Source organism: Cryptosporidium andersoni (genome assembly GCF_001865355.1).
Source record: "Cryptosporidium andersoni isolate 30847 chromosome Unknown contig_9, whole genome shotgun sequence".
Classification (NCBI taxonomy): Eukaryota; Apicomplexa; class Conoidasida; order Eucoccidiorida; family Cryptosporidiidae; genus Cryptosporidium; species Cryptosporidium andersoni.
In genome coordinates this window covers 238,733-264,620 of record NW_027122820.1, presented here as the reverse complement: position 1 = coordinate 264,620, position 25,888 = coordinate 238,733, and the positions used below count along the sequence as shown (strand labels likewise).

The following is a 25,888-nucleotide window of genomic DNA, read 5'->3' as shown; positions in this document are numbered from 1 at the left end:
GAATATTTACAATTTTATTTCAGTGAAAATATTTGCAAAATATTAATATTTAAATTTTTTATCACTTCTTATAGAAATATATTTAGAATTTAATCTGAAATTTTTGTTTATATTGTGATTACTATTATTAAAATATTTACTTTTGGAATAAATTACAAAGAGATACTGTCGTATATAAAATTATTTTATATCTCATTGAATTATACAATAGTATCAAGAATCTAATTTCCTAAATTTAATAATATAGATTACTAGATATTGAATATTTTGAAGATATCAAGTATCAGGGAACCTTAACTTTTTTGTCTATATAAACTAAAAAGATCAATGAATTAAATCTAAATTAATAATATTCTACACAGTATATATTGAAGTCTCTCTATATGTAGATAATAATTAGTAACATATTGTAGATATAAATATATCTGGGAATTTTCATTAACTAAAGAATTTTAGTACAAAGAATATTAAAAGAATATAACTCAGAATACAAAGAAACAGTGTATATATATATATATTATAATAATAATAATAATAATAAGAGAACTATTTCAGTAATGTAATATTTGTATCATTTATATCTTACAGAATACTAATATCAATAAAAAATATATAAATTATACAATTACCTTTTATAAACTATTGGAGCATTTCCCATAGATTTAGGATCCATACTAGGAAAAATCCCTATAGATTTAAAAGAATCTTCAACTGTATCAGTTTTGGAGTTGCGATATTTCTTTATTTTTATGTTCTCTTCAGTTTTATCATTCTTATAATCAGCTAAATTACTATTTATATAATCCAAACTATGTTTTAATCCATTTGATTTGCCAATATATTCCTCTTTATTATCTGTTACCTTACTTTCATGTTTTTGAATATTCTTAGATAATTCACTTTTTAATATATTACTCTCCAAAATTTGTCTTCTTTGGATTATACTTTTTTCCAACTTTCTTATATAACCTTCATCATTTCCATTGAGCTTATTTTCTACAAAATAATCTCTATTAGCTACTGTATTAGGTATATTTGTTAGAGAAAGTATACTATTATCTTTACTATGTTTAGTAATATAGTTGTCTAGAAGACTTAAAGGTATTCCATAGTTAATATCGGAGACACATACCTGACAAACATTCTTTAGTTGAGCACAGGTCTTACAAATGACAGTTTGTTTATATTTATTTGAATTGTTAAATTTCCAACGAAAACTAGTGCATGGTCTATTACAGAGTTTACAACTCTTCTCATTATTAGATCTCACCATTCGAAGATACTGTGTATCACCTAGACAGTTCCCACATGAAATAGGGAAATCACATTCTTCATATATTGACATTATTTCTGCAATTACAAAATCCACTTTTTATATTAGGTATTTGGTGCAGCATAATTAGAGAAAAAAGTAAAAAGAAAAACAAGTAACGCGCTCTTTAGTGAGACATTCTAGAGTAAAAATATCCGATACCTCCTCTTACAAACTAAAAATAATAATAGGCGCTATGTAGTAGTACTTAGCGAAATTTCAAAGTTAATAATTGAATAAGAATTGGGGTAATAACTTGAATATCCAATACTAGCAATAATTACAATTCAATATTAATTAATAGTTACTTCTAGGAGATGCGTATTGAGAAGTGCTGGTATTGCTCAAGTAATATATACCCAGGCCATGGTGTAACATTTGTAAGAAATGATGCAAAAGTGTTTAAATTTTGCCGAAGCAAATGCCATAGGCATTTTAAGATGAAACACAATCCAAGAAAATCAAAATGGACAAAGGCCTATAGAAAGACTCATGGTAAAGAGATGATTATGGATAAAACATTTGAATTTGAAAAAAGACGTAATTGCCCATTAAGATATGATCGTCAACTATATATTAAGACAATCAAGGCTATGCAAACAATTGACAAAATTAAACAAGATAGGAAAGAAAGGTTTTATAAAGTTCGTTTAATGAAGCAACAACAAGCTCAGAAAACTCTTGCAGATAAAGAATTAGAAAAGAATGCAACATTAATAAAAGGACCCGAAATACCATTAACTGAAACAGTTAAGATGAGAGATGTGTCATTAAATTCTGTATTGCGTAAACAAAAGAAGAGAATGGACAAGATAACTGAGAAAAGACAGTTATTTGTAAACGAATATCAAATTCAGGATGTTGATATGATAGATGGAAATCATCTAGATTCTGAAGGTGAAGTGGTTCTGTAATACTATTAACCAGGATTGTATTTAATATAAAATAAGATAAAATGAAAATTATATAAAGATATTAATATACTTGAATTAATTATAGAATAGTATCTTAGAAACCATTTAATATTTTAAAATTTGTAGATATTAATTAGGTTAATTTTAACAAATTACTTTTTTCTTTTATATCTCAAATTTTCTATTCATTACTTTAGTATATTCTCTATATTTCTACTAAGATTTCGATAATAACCACTCCTTAATTCATCTATTTTTTGAAGATATCTATACTCATCAATATATATATCTATATTTTTATTAATCTTATTATTGGGTAAAATTACTTGTAATATAAAATAGATAAAATTTCTAGTTAATATTGGGTATTTACAATTAGGTTCTAATTCTACAATTTCTGTTAATAGATCACATTCTTGAATTAAGGTATCAACCCACTCATTAATTAATTTTTCTGGAATATCCTTTAAATTCAACTTTGATTTATACTCAAGTATATTTAAATTACTTTTATTATTATCTTGAATATTATATAATATAAATGAGGCAATTTCATTTATATCTAATTTTGTTTCTAATTTATTTTCTATTTGAATATCTCTTAAGCCAAAATGTTGGTTTAAGGAATTTGGATAAATCCAATCTATCTTGTTACTATATATTTGTCCTGATCTTTGGGATATTACTATGTTAACATAAATATTTTGTCTTAATTTAGCTTCAAATTTATTAAAATTTTGAAATTCTTCATCTATTATATATAACCAATTTTTTGATATAAGTTGTAAATTATTTAAATATTCTCTAGGTAATCTATTATTAATTAATGGTTTTAATTTCATTTCATTATTTACTATAATCCAAGAACCTTTAATCTTATATATTTCGTTATCTTCAAAGTATATATAAGATTTTTCAGTATCAATAGCACATGCTTGAGAAAATTCAAACTCAAATTTTGATTTATTACCAGATATAAAAGTTGCTTTTAATATATAAAAACGACAATTTATATAATTCACTTTATTTAACATTATTTTAGGAAATTTATCCCCTATTAACCATTGATAATATTGCCATATACTTTGATCATTTGGTTCTGTAAAAATAGCTTGATGTATTAAGTCTAACTCCAATTTTAAATCTTCTATATTTTCAATAATACTTACATTCGGAGTATTATTCAAGAGTATCCTTTGATACCAAGATGAATAATTGGAAAAATTATCTTCAATGTATTGCTTTGTTAAAGCAATTTCTGATTTACCAATATCTCTAAATTCAGGATAAGAATTATAGATCATTGGATATAAATAACAGATTCTAGTTAAACACGTTAATAAAAATAAACGATGATTCCAACAATGAAAATTACGATCATCAAATTGTAAAAATCTTTCACACAAATTTAATTCATCTTTAAATATCTTTATAATAGATAATATATGAGATTTAGAATAATTATCTTCTTTACTTAAATCTTTTGATTCTATATTCTTATTCTTATTAATATTATATATATCTTCAGAATCTTTATGAATTGTCTCCACAGAATCTAAATATTTGTAATTATTAGATATCTTATCATCATTATTGTTACTATTATAATTAATATCCTCAGTTTTGTTATAGATATTTCTCCAATAATTAACAAAATTATTATTATTATATTTTATTCCTTGAGGTATATTACAATATTTACTCTTTTCTGGGCTTATTAAGTATACAATTATCCATACTCTATGATACCATAATGAATAAGATTTAGGATTTCCAAATAGTAGATCTTCTGTAAGTTTTAACTCACATAAAATGGTGTCAAAACCTTCTTTAAAATTAGAATTATATATATTTGAAATGTACCATTTCCTAAAATTCCATAAACTAGAAATTTCAACATTAGTTTTAAATATTCTTAATGTTAAATCCATTAATTCAGTAGGTTCTGTAGTTGAATTTATATTTTTTATACACTTTTCTAAAAGGCATTTTGCTTGATTTATTAATATCTTCTTTTCTTCCGTTAATATTAGTTTATTACTTTTAGTTCTACCGTGCATTTTAAACTTAAAATTTTTAAAAGTTATAAATTCACTAAGATTATGGTACCGTCTTTTACCGCTGTGTGTACACACGTGTACATCTTTTTTTTCAAATATTTAGACTAAGGATTATATAATTACATAATTTAAAAATAAATGAAATTCCGAAAATTCTTATTAATATATTATATATATTTGTGGGAAATAATATATGGAATCTTTCCAAAACTTATTATAGATCAACATATTATGATAAATTATTCATTTGTTAGATTAAAAGTTAAAGGAATTTTAAGTTCACTCCAAGATTTTGATTCACAAAGTTTTCAATCAGATTGGGGAAATGTACTTTCAGCATCTTTACAAGTATCATTTCCAACATCATGTATTGGAGATATAATTAATATGGGATATGTATCTGTAGAATTTGATGAGGATGATTATGGATTTAATGCTAATTGTGATGCAAGTAGTGAAACAAATAATTTATGTTTTCCAGGAGAAAATATAGTTTTATCTAAAACTAGAGGATATATTCCAATTAAAGAATTAGAAATTGGTGAACATATCTTAACTTTTGATTATAAATCATTAAAAACAAAATATAGTGAAGTTATTATGATGCTCCATAATGATCCAAATTTTTATCCTGATGATAATTGGATTATAATAAAATATCTGAATGTAAATATACCTTTAATTTTATCACCAAATCATTTAATATTTAAATTAGATCTTAGTGATTCTCAAAAAGGAGATTGTGAAATAAATACAAGTATATTTTCTCATTTTCATAATCTATATATAAATAATAAAATAGATCACTTTAAAGTTGTTTCTGTATTAGCTAAAGACATAAGAATAGGAGATGCATTAATTATTAATTCAATTAATGGTATAATTGTGAGTTGGATAACTGATATTAATATTTATAATGTTAAATCACAAAAATATTTACAACTTAAAGGACGTTATTCACCATTAACTAAAGATGGGCATTTAATAGTTAATAATGTATTTGTTTCAAGTTTTAGTAAACCATATCAATGGCCAGTAAATATAATACAACCAAATCATTCATTTTTATTTAAAATACTTAAACCATTTATATTCCTTCAGGTATACATATATAAAATTTCTTATATTAGAATATTAATTCAGTATATTATCAAATTTTTAAGTTATTTCTCAAATTATAAATATGATAATTCAATACCAGAAATTTTGCAATTATTAAGAATTTTCCTAGCTCCTATATCAAAAAAAAATATTATTTAACTATAGCTTATATAATAAAATTATATTTCGTTATTTTTTTAATAAGTAATCTTTACAATATCTATAAATAAAATTTATTACAATAAATATTCTTCAAATTATCATAATTGTTAGATAATTAATAATATTTAAAATTTCTATAAATGATCTTATTATTTATATATTTAGATCTAAAATTTCATATAATAAAATTAGAATATATTCTCTATTAGTTTATTTATATTATTAAATTATTTTATAGAAATCGTCTCATGAATATCTTCAAATAAAATTTTATCATTTCCTTTATATATCCTTAATTTAAATTAAAAATTATTTAATAATATAAGTTTTACTTATTCTATTACTCAGTTTAATTAGAGTGTTAAAATAAAGTAATAATTAAGACATAATTTTTAAATATGATCAAAACTAAATATTATTTAAATAAAGTAATATATAGAATTTTAACTAGATTTATTGGGATATTTTCTTAATAATATTATCGGGTACCCTTTAGATTATAGGTATCAATATCTTAAAAAAACCCTTTAGTTTAATTTTAAGTACCTATATAATTTAAGTTTCATTTATTTATTTATTTTTCTTTTTTTTTTTTTATTAAAATTATAGCATATTAGAAGATTAGGGTTTTTGAATACATATTTTCTTTCTACAGTAACAATAAATATATTTTAGGATATTCCCATTAAATACTTAATATTAATTAATATTTAAATTAATATATTGTAGAAATAATAAAGGTCATTCTTATTTCTTCAAATTATTAACATATATGGATTATTTCTCGATTATACTACTTAATTATATTGATAATTTCTAGTAATGAATCACTTTTCCAGCCGCCATACCCCCATCATTTACTCAATTCTTATCAATTCTAAGTAATTATACATTTGAATATATGTAAACAATTCTTAATATGACGAATGCATCTGATATATTATCTTTTGGAAATATTAAAGGTTTAGGACTTCATGATTCGGGTATTTTTAAAGCTAGTAGAGATCTATTTGGTTGGAAAAATAAAAGGACAAATGCAACTTATCATTATAAACCTGATGAAATATCTGCAGTACAATGGATACGTGTTGGGAATGAAGATAATAGTCACCAATTAAGATTATTCTTAAAGGAAAAAAAGGATTGTATATATTTTACTGGATTTAGATCATTAGATTTCTCAATTATTGAGAAACATTTTAAAACATATTATAATGTTATTATTAAGGAATTTTCTGTTAATACTCAAGGATCTAATTGGGGTAATGCTATTATTGAAAATGATACTTTTTGTATTAGAAATGATGACAAAATATTAATGTATATACCAACAACTCAAATTAATCAAATAGCATTACCTTCAAAATCTGAAATGGTCTTAGAATTTAGTGGTGAAACAAATAGTGAGGAAAATGATGATAAACTTGTTGAAATTCGTTTTTTTATACCTAATATAGATCAAAATGAAACTGATAATAATTCGAAAATTGAATTATTAAGGAATCAATTAACTTTATTATCAGGAATAGGATCAAGTGGTTCAGTTGATAAAGTTTGTCGTTGGAATGATATTCATTTAATAGTTCCTCGTGGTAGATATGAAATTGAAGTTTTAGTAAATAGTATGAAATTACATGGTAAATCATTTGATTATACAATTTTATATCAATCAATATCTAGAATGTTTCTTCTACCACGTCCAGGTGTAACACATATAAATCTTGTTATTGCATTAGAAACTCCAGTTAGACAAGGTAATACTAAATATCCTTTTATTGTTATTCAATTTGATACTCAACAAGATGAAAATATTGAAATGCCACTTAATTTATCTGAGAAAGAGATTCAACGTTTTAATGGTCTATCTACAGTTATGGTTGGTAGATTTTGGGATATAGTAACTCGTATTTTTAAAGCATTAACTGGTCGTCCTATAGTTGTTCCAGGTGATTTTAGATCTGCATCTTCTTATCATTGTATTAGATGTTCATTTAGGGCTCAAGATGGATTATTGTACCCTTTAAACCGTAGTTTTATTTTTATTACTAAGCCTGTTATTATGATTCGTTATGATGAAATACTTAATATTGAATTTTCTAGAATGAGTGGTAATCAAACAAGATTTTTTGAATTATTTGTTACTATTAAAGGTGGTGGAGATTATAGTTTTACAAGTATAGATAAAGCAGAATATAATCCTTTAATTAAATTTTTACAAGAGAAGAATATTAGAATTAGGAATTTACAAGAGACTATTGAGAATAATTCACATAGAAAGGGTATTTCAAGGGAATCTAAAATTTCCAATAAATCTCAAACTCAAGTTATTTTAGGTCAAGATCTTCCTAGTGATGATGAAGAAGATGAAGACTTTGAAAATAATGAAGAGACTGATTCATCTGAAGATAGTGACTTATCTGATGATAGTGATTCATCTGAGAGTGATGAAGACTCTTTATCAGGACAGGAAGATGTAGATTTTCAAGGTTATTCTTCTGATAAATCTTTATCTCCTAAAAAGAAAAAAGTGAAGTAGGAAGTTAAATAGTAATTCTATCTATAAATATTTATCCTTATTTTATTCTCTATAGTTTTTTTTGTTTTAATATAAAATGAAGAAGTCTAGAAACTAAAGAATTTTCATTACTTTAATAATAAAATTTAATAAAAAGAATGGAGGGGGGAGGGGGGAAGGTATGTTTGGGATTTATAGGATTGGCGCTAAAGACAAAAAATATTACTTTATTTAAATTTGCCGTCGGCTTAAAAAATTTATAAAAGAAAAAAAAAGAACTATAAAGAATTTTTCTTATCGATAATATTATAATTATATAGAATGACTGGGAAAAATCAAGAATTAGTAGATTGTAGATTCTATGAAAATAAATTCCCAGAACCTGAAGAATTTGTAATGGCACGTGTTAAAAGAATTACGGAAGTTGGTGCCTTTGTTAGTTTACTCGAGTATAATGATATAGAAGGTATGATACTTATGTCAGAACTTTCTAAACGACGTATTCGTAGTGTTAATAAACTTACAAGAGTTGGTAGACTTGAAGTTGTGGTAGTTTTACGTGTAGATAAAAATAAAGGTTACATTGATTTATCAAAAAAAAGAGTTAACCCAGAGGATGTTGAAAGATGTGAAGAAAAATTCTCTAAAATGAAAAAAGTATATCAAACAGTTCGTCATATAGCTCAACGTGAGGGTATATCTGTAGAAGAATTAAGTAGAAAATTAATTTGGCCTCTACATAAAAAATATGGTCATGCTTTAGATGCTCTAAAAGAAGCTGCAATAAATCCAGATGAAGTTCTTGGTGAATTTGATTTACCTGTAAATATTAAAGAAGCCTTAATTGAAGATATAAAGTTTCGTTTATCACCTCAACAATTAAAATTACGTGTAAGAATTCATGTATGCTGTTGTGGTTATGATGGTATAGATGCAGTTCGTCATGCTATTATAGCTGGACAAGAGACAGTTACTCAAGAAGGTATTGAGATCCAAGTAAAATTTATTTCTCCTCCTCAATATGTTATTACTGCAGTTTCTTTAGATAAAAATTCAGGAATTCAAGCTATTGAAAAAGCAATGAAAACAATAAAATCTGTTATTGAACAATATAAAGGAGGAGATTTTAAACAACAGGGTGAGATTGAAATTGTAGGAGGAGATGATGGAAAATTTGAGGGTGAATCTGATGAGGTAAATACTTCGGAAACAGATTCAAGTGGATCTCTTGATGAAAATGATGATGATGATGATGATAATAATAATAATAATAATGAAACTATGGGACATGTTGATGATATTGAAATACCCTTTAATGATATTAGAAATAATGATAATAAAAAAAGAATCTAGATCCTAGTTTTATAACTTATTTAGATACAGGATAGATACACATATATTTGGATTTCATTGACTTTTTTTTTCGTAATTTATATATTCTAATATACTAATAATAAAAGAATATGGCTCTTATATATTATTAAAGGAAAAGAAAAATTGTATTTGTATACCGCGCTCTTGATTTACCGCTAAGGATACTGGTATAATTGTAGATTAAGTATAAGTTAGAGGTTTCTTAATAAAATATTTAATTAGCTATAATAGAATTTTATAAGGACCTATAAATTATTATAAAGTTTTTGTGATATATATAATGGTATGAAAGATTCATATTATATATATATATATATCCCTATTGTTTAGATTACTTGGGAATAGTACGTAATATTGTATTATGAAGTATACAAGAATTAGGAAATCTTTGAAAATAGAAGAACCAAATATTAGTAATAAAAATGAAGATAAGTATAAGGGATAAGGATACAAAAATAAGTTGTAATTGTTCTATTCTTAGAACAATTTCGGAAATAATAAATACTAATAATGGTAATAATTATTCTGTCCGTCCTTCTATATTAGTATCTTTATGTTCAGCATTTTCCCCCTCACAAAGAGGATTAGTTGAATCAGTAACTAATATCTTATTTTCTGAATTTTTAACTAAATCTAAAATATCATCAGAAGATGCATCATATAATCTATGTATTCCAAGTATGTATTCAGTATTATTATTGACGATATGCCATGTGCATAATTTAGCAGAACATGAAGAAGAATGGTTTGTTGAATTTCTTAAAAATAGGAAATTTCCAATATTAACACCATCTGGATTTAAGTCTGAAATATTATTAAATTTATTAAATGCATTGGCCTGTTTTGGATCTTCATTGAAAAGACGACCTTCTAATATGCAAAGATTAGAAGTAACATTATTAAGGCTTGGAATATCTTTTTATATTTCATTATACACTATAATGGATCATTCATTTTCAACAAATCGTTTTGTAAGGGCATTAATTGTAGGAGTATATAGTTGGATTCATGGTACAACATCAAGAAGTTTCACATCTAATTTGACATTAAATCAAAGAGGCCTTTTTGATAATACAAATAATAAAATAATAAAATCTAAAGTAGTTCAAGATCACATTGTTAGAAATCTTATATCTTTATTTGATGACTTTTCAATTCAACTAATATTTGTTTATGGTTATAGGCCACATAGTGTTACTTGGGCAGACATAGATTTGTATATAAAGAGCACAAATGATCCCATTTTAGAAAATATATTTATATTAACAACAAGTGACAAATTTTTTTTTAATATTATACCTTCAATATGCTCATCATATTGTAATTATTGTAATCATATGAAGGATGATTTTACAATATTATCAAATACTCAATCAAATATTATTAAATATAATACTAGTAGTACTAGTAGTAGTGTTACTAACTTATCTGATGAATGCAATACAATACCAATGGTATCTACCAATTCTGTTAGTAATTCTTATGTTGAAGATATAGTTTCACAATCTGGGCTTACTGAATTAGAATATGATGATGAACTAGATTGTGATGAATTATTTCACTTTAAGAATAATATTGTTGTACCCACTAAGAATAATAATTTATCAATATCATCAAAATTACATGATACCCCAGTATCCACTTCAGATAAATTATTTAATTTTAATAGGATTAATAATAAAATACTAAATAATGGAAGAAATATACTAAAAAGTAGTGTAAAGTTTGGTATTAATTTAGGTATTAAGAAGCATTCATCTTGGTCCCAATTTGTCCATATGTTTGGGAATTATAATATTAAAAGTGATATAGATAATTGTATAGATATAAGCGACAAATCTAGTAATCAAGACTCCCATAAGAAAGATCACCTTACAAAGTATTTAGTAGGGAAAGACATCTATGAATGTGAAGATTGGGAAGATCCACTAAATGTATTGTAAAGCTATAGAATAATTATTAATTGAAGCAACTAATAAATAGCTAAGACTTTTTTATTAATAGTAATATTAAATTCCAGTATTTAATGGAAATACTGATGGTCTATCAGATATAGGTTTTGAATTTACCATGTTTGAATTGGATTGTTGTTTGGATGAACGCCTACATTTATATTTACAAAGATCTATTAGGGAAAGTCTTAGTATTAAACAATAACGATTTCATTACTCACTATAACTTACTTTGTTGCACAGAGGAATTGTTTAAATAATATGCTTGAGGTGCTATATAACATTTTCAAATATCTTTTGACAAATTACTACTGAGTATTTTAATTATTGTCTGATTTTTGATACATATACATATAAGCGCGCCCATAAAATACTAATTATATAATACTTTAATATATATATATATATATATGTATTTTTTTTTTTTTATGAAATAGAAATTATTTTAATATTATAGATATTATAATATAACATTGGACTTATTATTTTAAAATTACTTAAAATTAAGAGATATTATAAATGTATATTTCTATTACAAAAAAAAAGTTAACACCGGTATTATAAATTATAAATTAATGTATATGGCGCTATATATTCTTTTTAGTCTTTTTTCTGTTTCTCTTTTTTTCTCCTTTTTTTCTCCTTTTCAAGAAAGTAATTATCCTTAACTATAATAATAAATATTTCTATTAAGTAATAGCTTACTTGGTTATTATTCACAAATTTAATATATAACATTAAATATTAAGCTATATAAGTAATTTATGACTGTTAGCTTAGAACTTTAACCCTTATTATTATAAGAGTCAGAATAATTATTGTATAAGGGTATAAGGGCATTAACTTAATATTGAAGATGTATGATATAATAGATATAAATAAAGAGATGTTAGAATGTGCTAGATATGGAGAATTAGAAGAAATAAAGGCATTACTTAGTGACAGCAGGATTTTAGTAGATTTTGAAGATGAAAATGGTTGTACAGCCTTACATAAATCTAGTGCTAATGGACATGAAGAAATAGTAAAAGAATTATTAAAACTTGGTGCAAATATATCTAAACAGAATAATTGTGGAAATACTCCATTGCATTGGGCTGTAACCAACAAGAAATTGAATATTATAAAATTATTACTTGGTGATAAACGTCATCCTTCAAAAGGAGGTAGTGATGTATTATTAAAAAATAATTTTAATAGAAGTGCATTAACAGAAGCATTTGATATAGGTAATTATGAAATATTAAGGATTTTATTAGAACACTCTTCAGCAGAAGTTTTAGAAGAAACATTAAATAACAAGAGTGATATATCTGAAACATATGAAGACTCTTTTTCCCAACCCAGAATTATTCAAAAAATTATTCATAATTTAGAATTCTCTAGATCTAATAATTTAATAAATAATTCAATAATTATTAAATGTAGAGAATTAGCTATAGAGAATATTGAGAAAGTATTTGATAATAATCCCGAGAATGATACAACTGGTATACATTTATGGTCTAGTTCTATAGTAGCAAGTTATTGGATAGTAAATATAATAAAAAATGATAATATATTTAAAAATAAAAAGATATTAGAATTAGGTTGTGGATGTGGTCTAATGGGATTATGTACTGCAATTTATTCTAGATTTATAAGTAAACAAGATATAGATAAACTTATATTAACTGATGTATCACGAATAGCCCTAGAAAATGTTAGATATAATATAGAATTAAATGGTTCTTTATTAGGAGAATCAGCTAAATCAATTTATCCTATGTATATGAATTGGGTTGATCCAACAACTTGGCCAATAATTAAAGAGACAGGAGAAAAGGAATTATTTGATATAATTTTAGGTTCTGATTTAATATATGATGAACATATGGCAGAAAATATAGTATTCCTACTAAGGAGTCTTTTAAAATTAGGTGGATCCTTTCTATATGTACATCGTCATGATAGACTAGGAGCTAATATATTAAAGGATATATTAGAAAATTTTGGATTTAAATGCAAAGAAATGAAAGCTCCTATAGAATATACAAAGAATCCATTAAGTAATGTGGATCAATCTTTAGCAGATAATTTATTTAGTGAATTAGCTAATGGGGAATTTTATTTACTAGAAGCAAAGACTATTTAGATATATAATTAAGTTAAGAATTTTGAAATTTTAATATAGAACTTCTTAAATATTGAGACAAATAGGTGATATATTGATAAATTTGCGGGAATATTACAATTAACATCGAAGAGAGTGATAAATATAAAAATATAAGTACCTAATAGATACCTATAAATAGAATTTTTATATCAGGTAATTTAATATCTACTTTAACATTATAAAAGATGACTTCGAAGATTTCTATTGGTGTATTTTCTTTGGATTATGATGAGACAATTACCCAAATTGATACATTTGAAGGCGTTATATTTCAAGCTTGCAAGATTCATTATGAAAAATTAGGTAAAGATATAAATTTTAAGGAAATGGAGAATAATATTGTAGAAGTTTTTAAGAAGCATAGAATTGAACGTGAAATTTGGTGTGGATCTTGGTTACCTAATACTCCACTTAAAGATTTTAGATGTGATGAAATATCAAAATTATTTTTATCTCTTTCAGAATTTGAATCACATTTTAATTGTAAAATGGATAGTGAACTTATACCAATTAAATATCTTAATGAATATATTGTAAATAATTCATCACAAATAGCTCCTAAAGGGTGTATATTTAAAGATAAAGCCCATGATACAATTCATTCTTTATCAAAATGTTCAAAATTATGTCTTATAATTTCTATTGGATGGTGTTCTGAACGTATTTTACAAACTGTTAAACCTGTAATATATGATGATAAGAATTGTGAATTAAAATGTATATGCAATGAGTTTTTATATGACTCTCCTAATGGTGTTGTAACTGCACCAAATGGTTTATATGGACCAACATGTAAATATCGTAGATTTAAGCAAGAAATTGAGATTTATGAAAAGAAATTTAAGAAAAATTTTTTAAGTAAATTAAAATATTCATATTTGTATAGAATGATGAAATATTATTTCAAAAATGAAATATATATACATTCAATATTTATTGGTGATAGTGTTACAGATCTTGAATCAATATTATTTGCTGAAGTAGGGATTATTATTGGATATAATCCAAAATATGAGTTAAATACAGATTCAAATACTGTATCTACTGTTTCCTCACAGAGTAATATTGAAGTAGATGAAGATTCAACTATAAATAATTCTGAAACTGGATATCAAAGTCAATTAATTCTTGGTGAATTTCTTATTAGAATATGCAAATTATTTGCAGTAAATATTGTTCCAATTGATTCTAAATATATATCTAGATGTATAGATTATGATTTAAAAGTTTACAATAAAATAAAGAGAAATGATGATGGTATAGTTAATTTGTCTAATTATGTGAGAAGTGTACAAAGACTTAGATCAAAATATTCTAATACTTCACTATATAATAAGTTTTCTGGGATTTGTCTCATAGCATCTTGTTGGGATGATATATATAAATTATTCCATCAATAAAATTAGGAAATTATATAATATAAAGATATAAAATAATATTAAAATTTGTGTATATAACTTATTATTTTTAAATTATTTCTACAAATAGTTTTTGTATCTTAATAGAATCATTAGATATAAAATTAATTGGGTATCCTTTTAATTTAAATTTGATTCTATAACAGAAGATTTACCGTAGCTTCTTCATTCCATTTTTTTTAGGTCTATACGTGTCTCAATGGGTGCCGAGAGAATACTAATAATTTTTAGTATCCTTTTTTATTTTAATATAATAATCTTCATATGAAAGTAGTAATACAAAAGGTTTCTAAAGCATCCGTTCTAGTAGATAATAAAGTTATAAGCTGTATAGGACCGGGAATTGTGATTTTACTTGGTATAGGGGTTAAGGATACATTAGGAGATGCAGATTATTATATTAGGAAATGTTTAAATATACGTTTATGGCCAGATCTGGAGGATAACCAAAAAATGTGGAAATATAGTGTTATAGATAAGAATTATGAAGTTTTATTAGTATCCCAATTTACTTTATATGGGAATATTAAAAAAGGTTCAAAACCTGATTTTCACAATGCTATGAATGGAAAAGATGCATTAATAATTTTCGATAAAATAGTTGATAAATTTAAAGAAATTTATAGTGAAGATAAAATTAAAATTGGATTATTTGGTTCTCATATGGAATTACAGCTTGTAAATGATGGTCCTGTGACAATCTGTCTAGATGAAAAATCACAAAAATAATAAGAAAGTAAAGAATTCTGCCAAGATTCTAATAATATACTTATGGTTTTGCTATTTTTCATATATATATTTAATATATTTTATAATAATATTAAAGGCACTTTCATCATATTTTTCATATTCCAATATATATCACAAATATTCATTGGAATAGCTTATTTGCAACAATATTATATATATATTTAGAATAATATTCTCTGGCTTCCTACTAATCTTATGCTCTCATTATTCTTAGTATAAACTTGAATTTTTAAGATGTTGCCTTATATATAGCCCTTAATTATCAGAATATTTATGAAAAGTGATTAATATACTAATTATTATATTAAGTTTAAATGTTAATAGTTAGATTGGAATTAATAGTGGTTTTAATTAAAGAATTTTAATTAATATTAATTAATTTGCAATTATTTATTTTTATTCTAAGTTTTTTTCTAGTGTCAAGTGTTATGATTAGTAAACTCAAAATTCTAAGAAAGTGATATTCGATTTTTTTATATCTATAAAATATTAAAATATTTTATAAAATAACTCAATATAGTCTTGATATTTAATAAATACTAAATAAAATTTATTAAATTAATTGAATTTAATGATTGGGGTTGTAATTTAAAAAAATTATATTACTAAAGATTAACTCTGGATTAAATTAAAATTGAGTATAGTCCACTTTCAGATATTAATCTGGAATATATGGTAATTTATTCAAGGTTTAGTTCATTCCAAAGTAAAATATCTTCAACATTTTAGTATTATATATTACTAAATAGAACTTTAAACTGTTGTTACTATTAATATATATTTAAATATTCAATATACAATTTTGAAATAAGTTTGTTGGAATTTCAATACTGATTAGCTTATTGAATTGTTTCATTAATAACTTATCTAGGGATTATCTTATAAATTGTATATTTTATTTAAAATCTAAAATTATGTCTCAATATTATATATAAAATTATGATATTTCTAAGTAACTTATCCTCAATTTTTATGGCTCAGGACTAGATTTCAGTAGAGGAAATATTCGTGGTTTCTTTCTTTAAATTTATTATTCTAAAATCACAAGTAACTTCACGCTCAATTATTTCTAAAGGTATTATTAAAACTTTAATATTGTATTATCTATACTAGCAAACACTGAACTTTTTAATGATTATTAGAGCTAATGTACGAAATTCCTTGTGATTCTCCAATGAAATTGATTATCATATTAATAAATACTTCTAGAAATAATGGTGTGAATATACATTTATACAAAAACTTATATGAAATGATTTATATTTCTATATGATATTTTATTTTCTATAAATGTTTCATACCAGTGGTTTTTTTAATAGTTTCCTATTTTGCTCATATTATAAGCTCATTATTAGATTATATAACCCAATAATTTAATTATTAGGCTTAAAAAGTGGAATATTTGAAAAGAACTCGGTAGTTTCAAAAAGTGGTTACTAAACTTATTCTTATATTTTTATCAAGTTGTATAACTTACAATTTCAGCTTAAATCCGCTTTGAAGATTCAAACTACTATTCAAAGTACTATTCAAAGTTTCTTACTTAGTAAACGAGAATCAAGAGTTATTCTTTCGGCAAGAATGGATATATAAAATTTTAAAATAAATAATTTATTCTATAGTTTTATTTGGAAATATTGACTTGTAGAGCAGAGTTGATAACTTGAAAATATCAAATACACTTGATATATTATTAACTAAATAAAGTCATTATATATTATATATATATAGACTTGTATATTTAATATCTATGTCAAATATATTTATATATAGATTGAGACAAGATATATCTTAAAATTTTTAAGAAGTCATTGACCCTGTTAATAATTTATGTCACGTGCGAGAAATGCATCATCAAGTCTTAAATTTAAAAAATAAGTAATTCAAGAGTATTTATAATATAATAACGAGGGTTATATATATAAAAAGAAAAGGAGACATAATTTTAATGTAAAAATTTACAATATATAATTTTTAGACTATATTCTGTATTTTATATCGGGGTCAAACATATAAAACCGGTTAGCTCGTTTAGGAGTGGGAAAAAAAAAAAAATAAATAATTAACCACTTGTTTAATAATATTGCCCATTTATGTGCATTCATAACTTTTTAAACTAAGTATTATATGCATAATTTGCAATCTATGGGTAAGAATAAAAGATATAGATCTCGTTCTCACTCTTTACTGGACTCAGTAGATAACAATAGCCTTGGTGATAGTATTGAATGTAAAAGAAGATTTGATAAGTGTGAAAACTTTGTAAGAGATACTTCAGGTTATAGAAAATATTCAAAGTCACATAGATATTATAGAGATCATGCTGAAGTAGATCATTCAAGTGAAGAAGATTTTCTAAGAAGAAAAAGAAATTACTACAAACAAAATGAAAAGAAAGTCAAGGATTACAACAGTAATGATGATAAATATACCAAATATAGATTTCGTAGCAAGGAATCAGATTGTAGTGAAGGGAGCTATGAAGGGAATAGAGGTTCTTTCGAATATAGTCATTTCAAATATAAACGTGATCATAAATTAAAATACTATCGAGATTCAAAATATGATAATAGAACTACTACTTACAACTATCGGGATTCAAGTGATATATATAAGGGGAATAGTAATGGAAAAAAAGAAAGATATAAAGGTGAATTTGATGCATCTAAAGTTGCGGAACTAAATAGGGTAAAACGTGATTTGGAAGTCTCAAGTAGAGATGACCTAACAGTTCTTGTACTTAATCTAAATTTGAATGCTGCTGAGTATGATGTTTATGAATTCTTTGCAGCACATGCAGGGAATGTTCGTGATATTCGAATAATTAGAGATCAAAGATCTGGTAGATCAAAGGGTGTTTGTTATGTAGAGTTTTACACAGCTGAATCTGTAATTAAAGCCTTAAAGTTAAGTGGTCAGAGTATAATGAATAGTCCTGTTACAATACAAGCCTCACAAGCTGAAAAAAATAGGGCTGCAAAGTTAGCAAAATTACAAGAACTAGAAGCTGAAATAGTTCCATTAAAACTTTATGTTGGTGGTTTAGTAGATCATCTCAGTAAATTAACTGAAGATGAAATTAATAAATTATTTAGAACATTTGGTCCTATTAAATCTGTAGAGATACCAAGAGATCCTGATACAGATAAACACCAAGGTTTTGCATATGTAACATTTCAAAAAACAATAGATGGTCATGAAGCTATGAGAGCTTTAAATAACTATGAAATTGCAGGACAAAGAATTACTGTAGCTCTTTCTATGGATACTCCAACTAATAATTCTATTGGATCTACTTCAAGTATTAATGTTATATCATATGCACCATCAATTTCAATAGATTTGTATGGTGATACAGAAAAATTGGAGGATGTAGATGGTGGTTTATTAAGTGGAGCCTCTTCTCGCTCTATGTTAATGAAGAAACTTCAAGAACGTGAATTTGGACGTACTGAGACTCAATTAATTCCTCAAGATGAGATACTAAAAACTAGTTCTAGATGTCTTGTATTAGGTAATATGTTCACTAGAGAAGAAATTTTGGATTCAAAAGGAGACATTGATGTCATAACTCTTGAAGAAATAGAAAAAGATGTTGAATCTGAATGTAAAAAGTATGGTGAAGTTTTAGAATGCCGTATTGATCATAAAAAGTGTGATGGAAAAGTATGGATAAAATATAGAGAAGCTATTTATGCTAAAAAGGCATCTCAAGCTTTCAAAGGTAGATTTTTTGGTGGTAGACCTGTTCAAATAGATCTTGTTTCAGAAGATACATTTCCAATAATATAAAAATAAAAATATTATAAAAATTAAATTTTAAATAATTACTTAGAATTTATATATGGAAAAATCATATTTCAGCATTAGCTTGTTCAGCCTCCCTTTCCCTTTTGGATTTCTTAGGAGCATTATCTCTTTGTGCTATTGTACTATTTTGAATTACTTTTGCCTTCCATTCTCCCCAGGCTGATTCCTGAGGTTGTATAGGAATAGCTTGATTTGGTATACTTGTAATTAATACATCTGTTTCATGAATATCCTTAATTACAATATTACCAGACAAATGAACTTCTGGGGTCAATTCACTTTTTTCAGTTTTGAAAGATCTAAAGTCTTCGCTATTCTCTGAAATACCTGATTGACTATGCTTAGGAGTATCAGGTACCTCAGAACCACTACTAGGAGTCATCGAAATTTCCTGACTTCCTAAATTGGTGTTTAACATCCCCATACAAGTATCCATACAATAAATTTTACTTGAATTTTCTTGTTGTTTATGTAGTATGCAAATAACAGATTCAAGCTGCTTTTGTTTTATATATGGTAAGTATTCAAATTCTTTAATTATAGCTGTTACAGATAATTCAATATCCTTTTCTGTATCATCCTTAATTATAGATATAAGGAATTTTAAATTATCCATATTTAAGCTTTCAATCTTTGATTTAATAGATTCAACTTCAACTTTATATTTATTTCTTATTTGAATAGAATAATAGTAGGGATTAATTTCTGGTAATTCACGACATCTTTGTTCAAATTCACTTGCTAATTGTATAGCATCTCGCCTTACACTATTATTTGGATCCTTATGATATAGTAAAGCATTATAAAAAACAAGTCTCATATCAAGCTGCCATCCAAATGGATTCTTGTACATTCCTTGTGACAACTTCTCTCGAATAGTTTGAAAATCCATAGGATTTTGTACAACACTGAAATAGTCAGGTACACCATCTATTTCAGGATCCACTGGTTGTAAAAACCAACTTGCATTGGGATGTTTGCAAAGTTTTTCTAATGTAGATAAACAATAACTATTAAAATCGACTATTTGTAACTTCTTAGTTTCATTCATAGTTAAATTAGTATCTCTACCATTACTACTAATACTACTTGATGGTGCTCCTAATGTACTTCTGCGAGTTGTTTTACCTTCAAAACTTGCATCACTACCTCCTGTAGAAATCTCTCTTGAACGTTTATTAATAGTTCTATATACTTGGCGAGATTCATCATCTATTTCTGATCTACTTTTATTCTTCTTAGATCTTTGAGAAAAACAATTTGTAGGAGATATAGTAAAACCAAATTCAGGACCTATTCGTAACAAAATCCACCGCAATTCATCCAAATTTAAACTTAATTCACCTCTATAACAATTCTTACCATTTATTTCAATATCTAATTTATGGTTATTTACCTGAGATCCCATCTAACTTTTTATATTATTGTTATTTACAGGAAATTTCCAAACTATTAGCTAATACATCTTCAGCGGGAAATATTGGAATACGTATTATTTAGATGAGATAAGATTTACTAAAATTAAGTATTTGTAATATAATGCGCTGAAAACTAGCTCTAATAATTATACTAGCTACTTATTAACAAGTATTCATGGATAATTTCCTGATCAGTTGAACAATTTCTAGGAAATTATGTACTTATAAATAAAATGTTCTTTTATTTAGGCTCTACAAAGTAACCAAAAAATTGTAATTCAAGGTTTTTAGGTTATTTAATTATATTTACTTCTTTAATGTTTCATGACAGAAACTGAAAAAATTTTATCAGATGCTTTTACTATAAGAAAACTTTTACTATCATGTCAAGTATATGAAGAAGATATACAGCAAAATATTATTAATTATATATTACAGAATGAATCTTCAATATCCAGCTCAAATAGGCTTTTATTGTTATGCAATATTGTTAATAGAAAAATAAAACGCGATATTCTAAAACAGGCTAGCTTAATACTTAGAGTTTTTTCTTCAAAATTAGCAATTGTACCTTTAATATGTGGAATATTCAATTCATCAAAATCTTCAGTTGCTCTTAATTTGGCATATTACCTAAATATTCCAAATGTCGTCTTAACTAAAACTATTAGAAAAACTCTATCAATGTGTTATAAATCAACTATTAGTGAGAATATTCAAAATATTGAAGATTATTATAAGGAATGTAATGATTTAGCATGTGGCTTTCTTGGTGATATTACAAAGGCAATAAAACAAGGTAAATCTGTAATATTCTGTGGTTTTCATCTAAATTTCCCATTATTATTTCAATTAAATTCTAATTCAATATTTCCACAACCTATCTTTGTAAATTCAGAAGATTCTCAAATATCATTTCCAATATACTTTAGACCATCAGAGAATAATTCAGCTAATGTATTATTTATACCTTTTATTTTAAAATTAGATAGGGAAGAGAATTTTAGAATTTATCATAAACAATATTTATATCAGAAAAATATAATAAAAACTTTAGAATTTGAAGATCAACTTATTCAATCTATTTTACATAATAATCTAAATTTACCTATACATACTGTCAAGCATAACCCAAAAAGACCTGAAATAACTTCAAAAGAAATCCACTCAATCATTTTGCATAGTTTAAATTGTTTAGAAAATAAGATTTAAAGCTTAATATATTAATTATTTAAATTTTATAATCACAAAATCTTAAATCTTAATTTACTGAAGTTTATACTCTAATATAGTTAATAAATATCGTCCTATATCACAATTAACATTTTTCCAAAGAATTATAAATATGTTCGTAATATAGTGAAATATAATGTTCTAAGCCTTTTAATCTGATCACTTTTGTAATTATATATTAATAACTTAAATATGGAAGATTCTGAAACTACTATTGTTGATTTTATATCAACTATTGCTTCAGTAATAAAGTATGCAAAAGAAGAAGATTTTTATAAAGATGAACGCTCTACTAAAGAACTAGGAGATGCCCAGTTCTTTGAAAATTTAATGAGATTAGTACAAAGATGTTGCAAACTTAACCAATTATTTTCAATAAATAATGATGTACAACAATATAGTGATATAATGAATTCTATACCTAATATTCACGAAATAAGAAGTATATTAACTAATAATTACCATGATGAAGATGATTTGGAAATATTAATAAATTTCTTTAAATCAATTATTAAATTATGTGATTCTAATAATATAGTCTTTTTACTTGAATCAGGAAATGAGAAAATAGCTAATAATAATATTGATTCACCAGAAATATACCTAAATCCAATAATAAGACAACATTCAAGAAATATGTCAATTTTTCCTAATTATTTAATAAGAATATTTAATAATATTAGGAGTTGTTTATCGAATCCAAATATTCGTTATATTATATTTTTTATATCTAAATATGCTATTGATACACTGGTAAATACAAATTGGGAATGTTTCAATATTTCTTCTTGGTTTTCTAGACCAGTATTGGCTGATTTTTTAATGATGATTTCTTGTGATTATGAAGAAACTATAAATGAAGAGACTTTATTATCTTCACATTTTTCTAATATATGTCCAAATTGTTATGCAAAAGGAATTGTAATTAATGTAATTTTTCAAAAAATTTTATCTGAGACTTTGCTTTTATACAAAGATTATATGCAACCTATTAATATTTCTTTTTGGCAAAAAATTGATAATATAGTTCTATGTTTTGGAATTATTATACGACTTATTAATATGTACCATCCTCAATGTTATTTACATCAATTAAATAAAGCTGAAGATCAAATTTTTTATAATTGGTGGATAACAAAAACTAATTTAGGTAAACATTTATTCAACACAGATAGAATATATGATAATCAATATACAAATGTAATAAATATGGTAAAAAATTTTTATAATCAAATAGATTCAGCTCATATGAAATTGAAGAAATCTACAAATAAAAACCAATTTATGAATAATTTTTCAACTATCCAATCTAGTTATGGTGAATTTTCAGGAGATGCACTTTTTGGAAGAGTTAAAATTGATCTTCCAATATCAATATTATCTACATTAAATCATTTAAATAAATAATTTAATAAAATATAATTGAGAAATTATTCAAACATTGTTAATAGAATTTTAGAGAATTATAATTTAATTAATTTATTCACAATTAAATTGAGATATTTAGTAAATATAGATGATTATTATAATAGTTTTTAATTACTATTAATTTAAAATAATTATTTTATTGAAAGTAAAATATTAGCATTTATACTTAAATAATAGGATTAATAATTATATTCATTAATTAAATATTATTTTTAGAATAAGGTATATTCTGAGAATTTATTATCTTTTTTAGAAAATCTCTTAATAATAGAAATATTTAAGAGTTAGAGTTATAGTTATTTCTAGATTATTAACACTTAGAAAAGTAGTAAATGAGATATTATCAACTAATTATCTAAAATGATCAATATATTGGTTTTTGGTAATATATCACTTTGTACTAAGATTTATAAATATCTTAAGGTAACAATATTGTAAATATTATATCAAACGTTAAGAATCTAATTGTAAAACTACTGTGAACTGGTATGTTGCATATTTTTTACTATATATATATATATATATATATACTTAATGTTACTCTATATAGTTACAATACATAAGTTAGTTATATATATCAATACTAAAATTAGAAATATAAGTTAATCTAATGTTATTAAAAAAAAAAAAAAATATAAAAATCCCCTTTATATTAAGAATTATAAAATATTACTTAAATATATAGATTAGAATACTAAGATGATATATTAAATAGGTAAAGTTTATAAATATCTTTTTAAGAAATTTAGATTATAATTATAGAGATATATCCCCATAGATTATATCTAATTAGAATTTGAGAAATATAACCCATAAACTCCATCATAAGGCGCCAAAAAAATGTCTCTATATTTTAACAGGAAGTGCTATATAAGAAGACCTAAGAAAGAAAGGCTATACTCACAGTAGTAAATTAGAATAAAGGATTGATATTAAACAAAATGAGTAATCGTGATACAACATTCAATATTGGGTCAGGAACATTGTCTGGAAATAATCAAGTAGTAAGAACACAATCAGGATGGGGAAACAGATTGACCGAGGAAAGAGAAGATAAGGAAACAATTGCAGTAAATACAAATCCTAGGAATAGTTATCAGCAACAAAGTCAAAGTCAATCTAACCCTCAAATACAAGTACAAATTACCCAAAGCCAGTCAATACAACCACCACAATTACCACAAATGCAAAGTCAGCAAGTACATAACCAGCATAATCAAAGTTATTACAAGCATCAGACCTCAAGAACAATATTAAATACTGTTGAGATAGATGTTTCTGTTTTATTGAGGATTATAAAACACTGTATGGAGAGCTATCAGACAATGAATGCATCTGGTCAATTACTTGGTATGGAATATGGAAATAAGTTGGAAATTACAACTTCTTTTCAGTTACCTACTAGAGAAGATTTGTTATCTTCTTTAGCATCACATTATCATAGTAGTAAAGTTGATAAATATGATAAAATTGATATAGAAGAAAGGATTTTAGAAGAGATTGATAAATATCAAACTTCAATGGTAGAATTAATGCACGAAATGCGCTCAGATTGTCTTGTTCTTGGATGGTATCAAATCATACGTTTAGATGATTTCCAAGATCCTGGAATAGTATCAACACTATTATCATATCATAGTAATGCAGAATGTAAATCAGCAGTATTTTTGGGTATTGATTCAGAATTACTTATCCAAGGGAAACAGAATGCATTTAAGGCATATACTCTTGGGAATGAATACCTTTCACGTATAAAAGAATATGATGATAATTACAGTATAATTAAAGGTGTGGAATTTGAAGATATACTTATTGAAATTCCTATTTATATAAAATATCCAGTTTTATCAGAAGCATTCTTATTAGATTGGGCTACATTTGATATACTACAATCAACCATTGATTTTATTGAGTTACCCTCATCACATAGAAATAATCTAGAGTTTTCAGACAAATCCTTATTGAATCTTGCAGATTCAATAGATATATTATCTATTGAACAAGAAAGATTTATCAAGAATCATCGTGATTATATGAAACAACAGTATCTAGTCAAGCAAATGGCTGAAAGAAAACGTATTGAAAATGAGCAGAGAAAACTTAAGGGTGAAAATCCATTACCAATTGATACTGAATCTATTAAGAAGATTGAACCTCCCAATCCTTTACCAGTTATTCTGATGTCGAAATATGTTGATACACAATGCCGTGATATAAATTCGAATGCAATTGAAGGTTTAAGCAAATTACTTATTAGGAATATACCGAGTAACTAGTTAATAAATA

General features: G+C 24.7%; 15 protein-coding genes across 15 annotated transcripts; 12 read left to right on the top strand and 3 right to left on the bottom strand.

Annotated features, from left to right (window-relative positions):
• Window positions 1–625: 625 nt before the first annotated feature.
• Window positions 626–1,345, bottom strand: cand_017150 (uncharacterized protein; the record flags this gene model as incomplete). The annotated part of the gene is made up of 1 exon (XM_067211949.1): window positions 626–1,345. The coding sequence occupies one exon, from the start codon at window positions 1,343–1,345 to the stop codon at window positions 626–628; it is 720 nt and encodes a 239-aa protein (XP_067069401.1).
• A 284-nt stretch (window positions 1,346–1,629) lies between these two features.
• On the top strand, window positions 1,630–2,226 carry cand_017140 (60s ribosomal protein L24; the record flags this gene model as incomplete). The annotated part of the gene is made up of 1 exon (XM_067211948.1): window positions 1,630–2,226. One exon carries the CDS (start codon window positions 1,630–1,632, stop codon window positions 2,224–2,226), a length of 597 nt encoding a protein of 198 aa, XP_067069400.1.
• A 188-nt stretch (window positions 2,227–2,414) lies between these two features.
• Window positions 2,415–4,286, bottom strand: cand_017130 (protein prenyltransferase alpha subunit repeat; the record flags this gene model as incomplete). The annotated part of the gene is made up of 1 exon (XM_067211947.1): window positions 2,415–4,286. One exon carries the CDS (start codon window positions 4,284–4,286, stop codon window positions 2,415–2,417), a length of 1,872 nt encoding a protein of 623 aa, XP_067069399.1.
• A 138-nt stretch (window positions 4,287–4,424) lies between these two features.
• Window positions 4,425–5,850, top strand: cand_017120 (uncharacterized protein; the record flags this gene model as incomplete). The annotated part of the gene is made up of 5 exons (XM_067211946.1): window positions 4,425–5,043; window positions 5,089–5,387; window positions 5,417–5,448; window positions 5,715–5,757; window positions 5,788–5,850. 5 exons carry the CDS (start codon window positions 4,425–4,427, stop codon window positions 5,848–5,850), a joined length of 1,056 nt encoding a protein of 351 aa, XP_067069398.1.
• Window positions 5,851–6,468: 618 nt separating this feature from the next.
• On the top strand, window positions 6,469–8,085 carry cand_017110 (fact complex subunit SSRP1; the record flags this gene model as incomplete). The annotated part of the gene is made up of 1 exon (XM_067211945.1): window positions 6,469–8,085. The coding sequence occupies one exon, from the start codon at window positions 6,469–6,471 to the stop codon at window positions 8,083–8,085; it is 1,617 nt and encodes a 538-aa protein (XP_067069397.1).
• Window positions 8,086–8,385: 300 nt separating this feature from the next.
• Window positions 8,386–9,417, top strand: cand_017100 (translation initiation factor 2 alpha subunit family protein; the record flags this gene model as incomplete). The annotated part of the gene is made up of 1 exon (XM_067211944.1): window positions 8,386–9,417. The coding sequence occupies one exon, from the start codon at window positions 8,386–8,388 to the stop codon at window positions 9,415–9,417; it is 1,032 nt and encodes a 343-aa protein (XP_067069396.1).
• A 443-nt stretch (window positions 9,418–9,860) lies between these two features.
• cand_017090 (uncharacterized protein) lies at window positions 9,861–11,381 on the top strand (the record flags this gene model as incomplete). Its single annotated transcript, XM_067211943.1, has 1 exon — window positions 9,861–11,381. One exon carries the CDS (start codon window positions 9,861–9,863, stop codon window positions 11,379–11,381), a length of 1,521 nt encoding a protein of 506 aa, XP_067069395.1.
• An 865-nt stretch (window positions 11,382–12,246) lies between these two features.
• On the top strand, window positions 12,247–13,524 carry cand_017080 (uncharacterized protein; the record flags this gene model as incomplete). The annotated part of the gene is made up of 1 exon (XM_067211942.1): window positions 12,247–13,524. The coding sequence occupies one exon, from the start codon at window positions 12,247–12,249 to the stop codon at window positions 13,522–13,524; it is 1,278 nt and encodes a 425-aa protein (XP_067069394.1).
• Window positions 13,525–13,730: 206 nt separating this feature from the next.
• cand_017070 (uncharacterized protein) lies at window positions 13,731–14,945 on the top strand (the record flags this gene model as incomplete). The annotated part of the gene is made up of 1 exon (XM_067211941.1): window positions 13,731–14,945. One exon carries the CDS (start codon window positions 13,731–13,733, stop codon window positions 14,943–14,945), a length of 1,215 nt encoding a protein of 404 aa, XP_067069393.1.
• A 282-nt stretch (window positions 14,946–15,227) lies between these two features.
• Window positions 15,228–15,692, top strand: cand_017060 (D-tyrosyl-tRNA deacylase family protein; the record flags this gene model as incomplete). The annotated part of the gene is made up of 1 exon (XM_067211940.1): window positions 15,228–15,692. The coding sequence occupies one exon, from the start codon at window positions 15,228–15,230 to the stop codon at window positions 15,690–15,692; it is 465 nt and encodes a 154-aa protein (XP_067069392.1).
• A 2,148-nt stretch (window positions 15,693–17,840) lies between these two features.
• cand_017050 (splicing CC1-like family domain-containing protein) lies at window positions 17,841–19,505 on the top strand (the record flags this gene model as incomplete). Its single annotated transcript, XM_067211939.1, has 1 exon — window positions 17,841–19,505. One exon carries the CDS (start codon window positions 17,841–17,843, stop codon window positions 19,503–19,505), a length of 1,665 nt encoding a protein of 554 aa, XP_067069391.1.
• Window positions 19,506–19,566: 61 nt separating this feature from the next.
• Window positions 19,567–20,931, bottom strand: cand_017040 (bromodomain-containing protein; the record flags this gene model as incomplete). The annotated part of the gene is made up of 1 exon (XM_067211938.1): window positions 19,567–20,931. One exon carries the CDS (start codon window positions 20,929–20,931, stop codon window positions 19,567–19,569), a length of 1,365 nt encoding a protein of 454 aa, XP_067069390.1.
• Window positions 20,932–21,265: 334 nt separating this feature from the next.
• Window positions 21,266–22,153, top strand: cand_017030 (uncharacterized protein; the record flags this gene model as incomplete). The annotated part of the gene is made up of 1 exon (XM_067211937.1): window positions 21,266–22,153. One exon carries the CDS (start codon window positions 21,266–21,268, stop codon window positions 22,151–22,153), a length of 888 nt encoding a protein of 295 aa, XP_067069389.1.
• A 213-nt stretch (window positions 22,154–22,366) lies between these two features.
• cand_017020 (uncharacterized protein) lies at window positions 22,367–23,581 on the top strand (the record flags this gene model as incomplete). The annotated part of the gene is made up of 1 exon (XM_067211936.1): window positions 22,367–23,581. The coding sequence occupies one exon, from the start codon at window positions 22,367–22,369 to the stop codon at window positions 23,579–23,581; it is 1,215 nt and encodes a 404-aa protein (XP_067069388.1).
• Window positions 23,582–24,543: 962 nt separating this feature from the next.
• On the top strand, window positions 24,544–25,878 carry cand_017010 (uncharacterized protein; the record flags this gene model as incomplete). The annotated part of the gene is made up of 1 exon (XM_067211935.1): window positions 24,544–25,878. The coding sequence occupies one exon, from the start codon at window positions 24,544–24,546 to the stop codon at window positions 25,876–25,878; it is 1,335 nt and encodes a 444-aa protein (XP_067069387.1).
• Window positions 25,879–25,888: the final 10 nt, after the last annotated feature.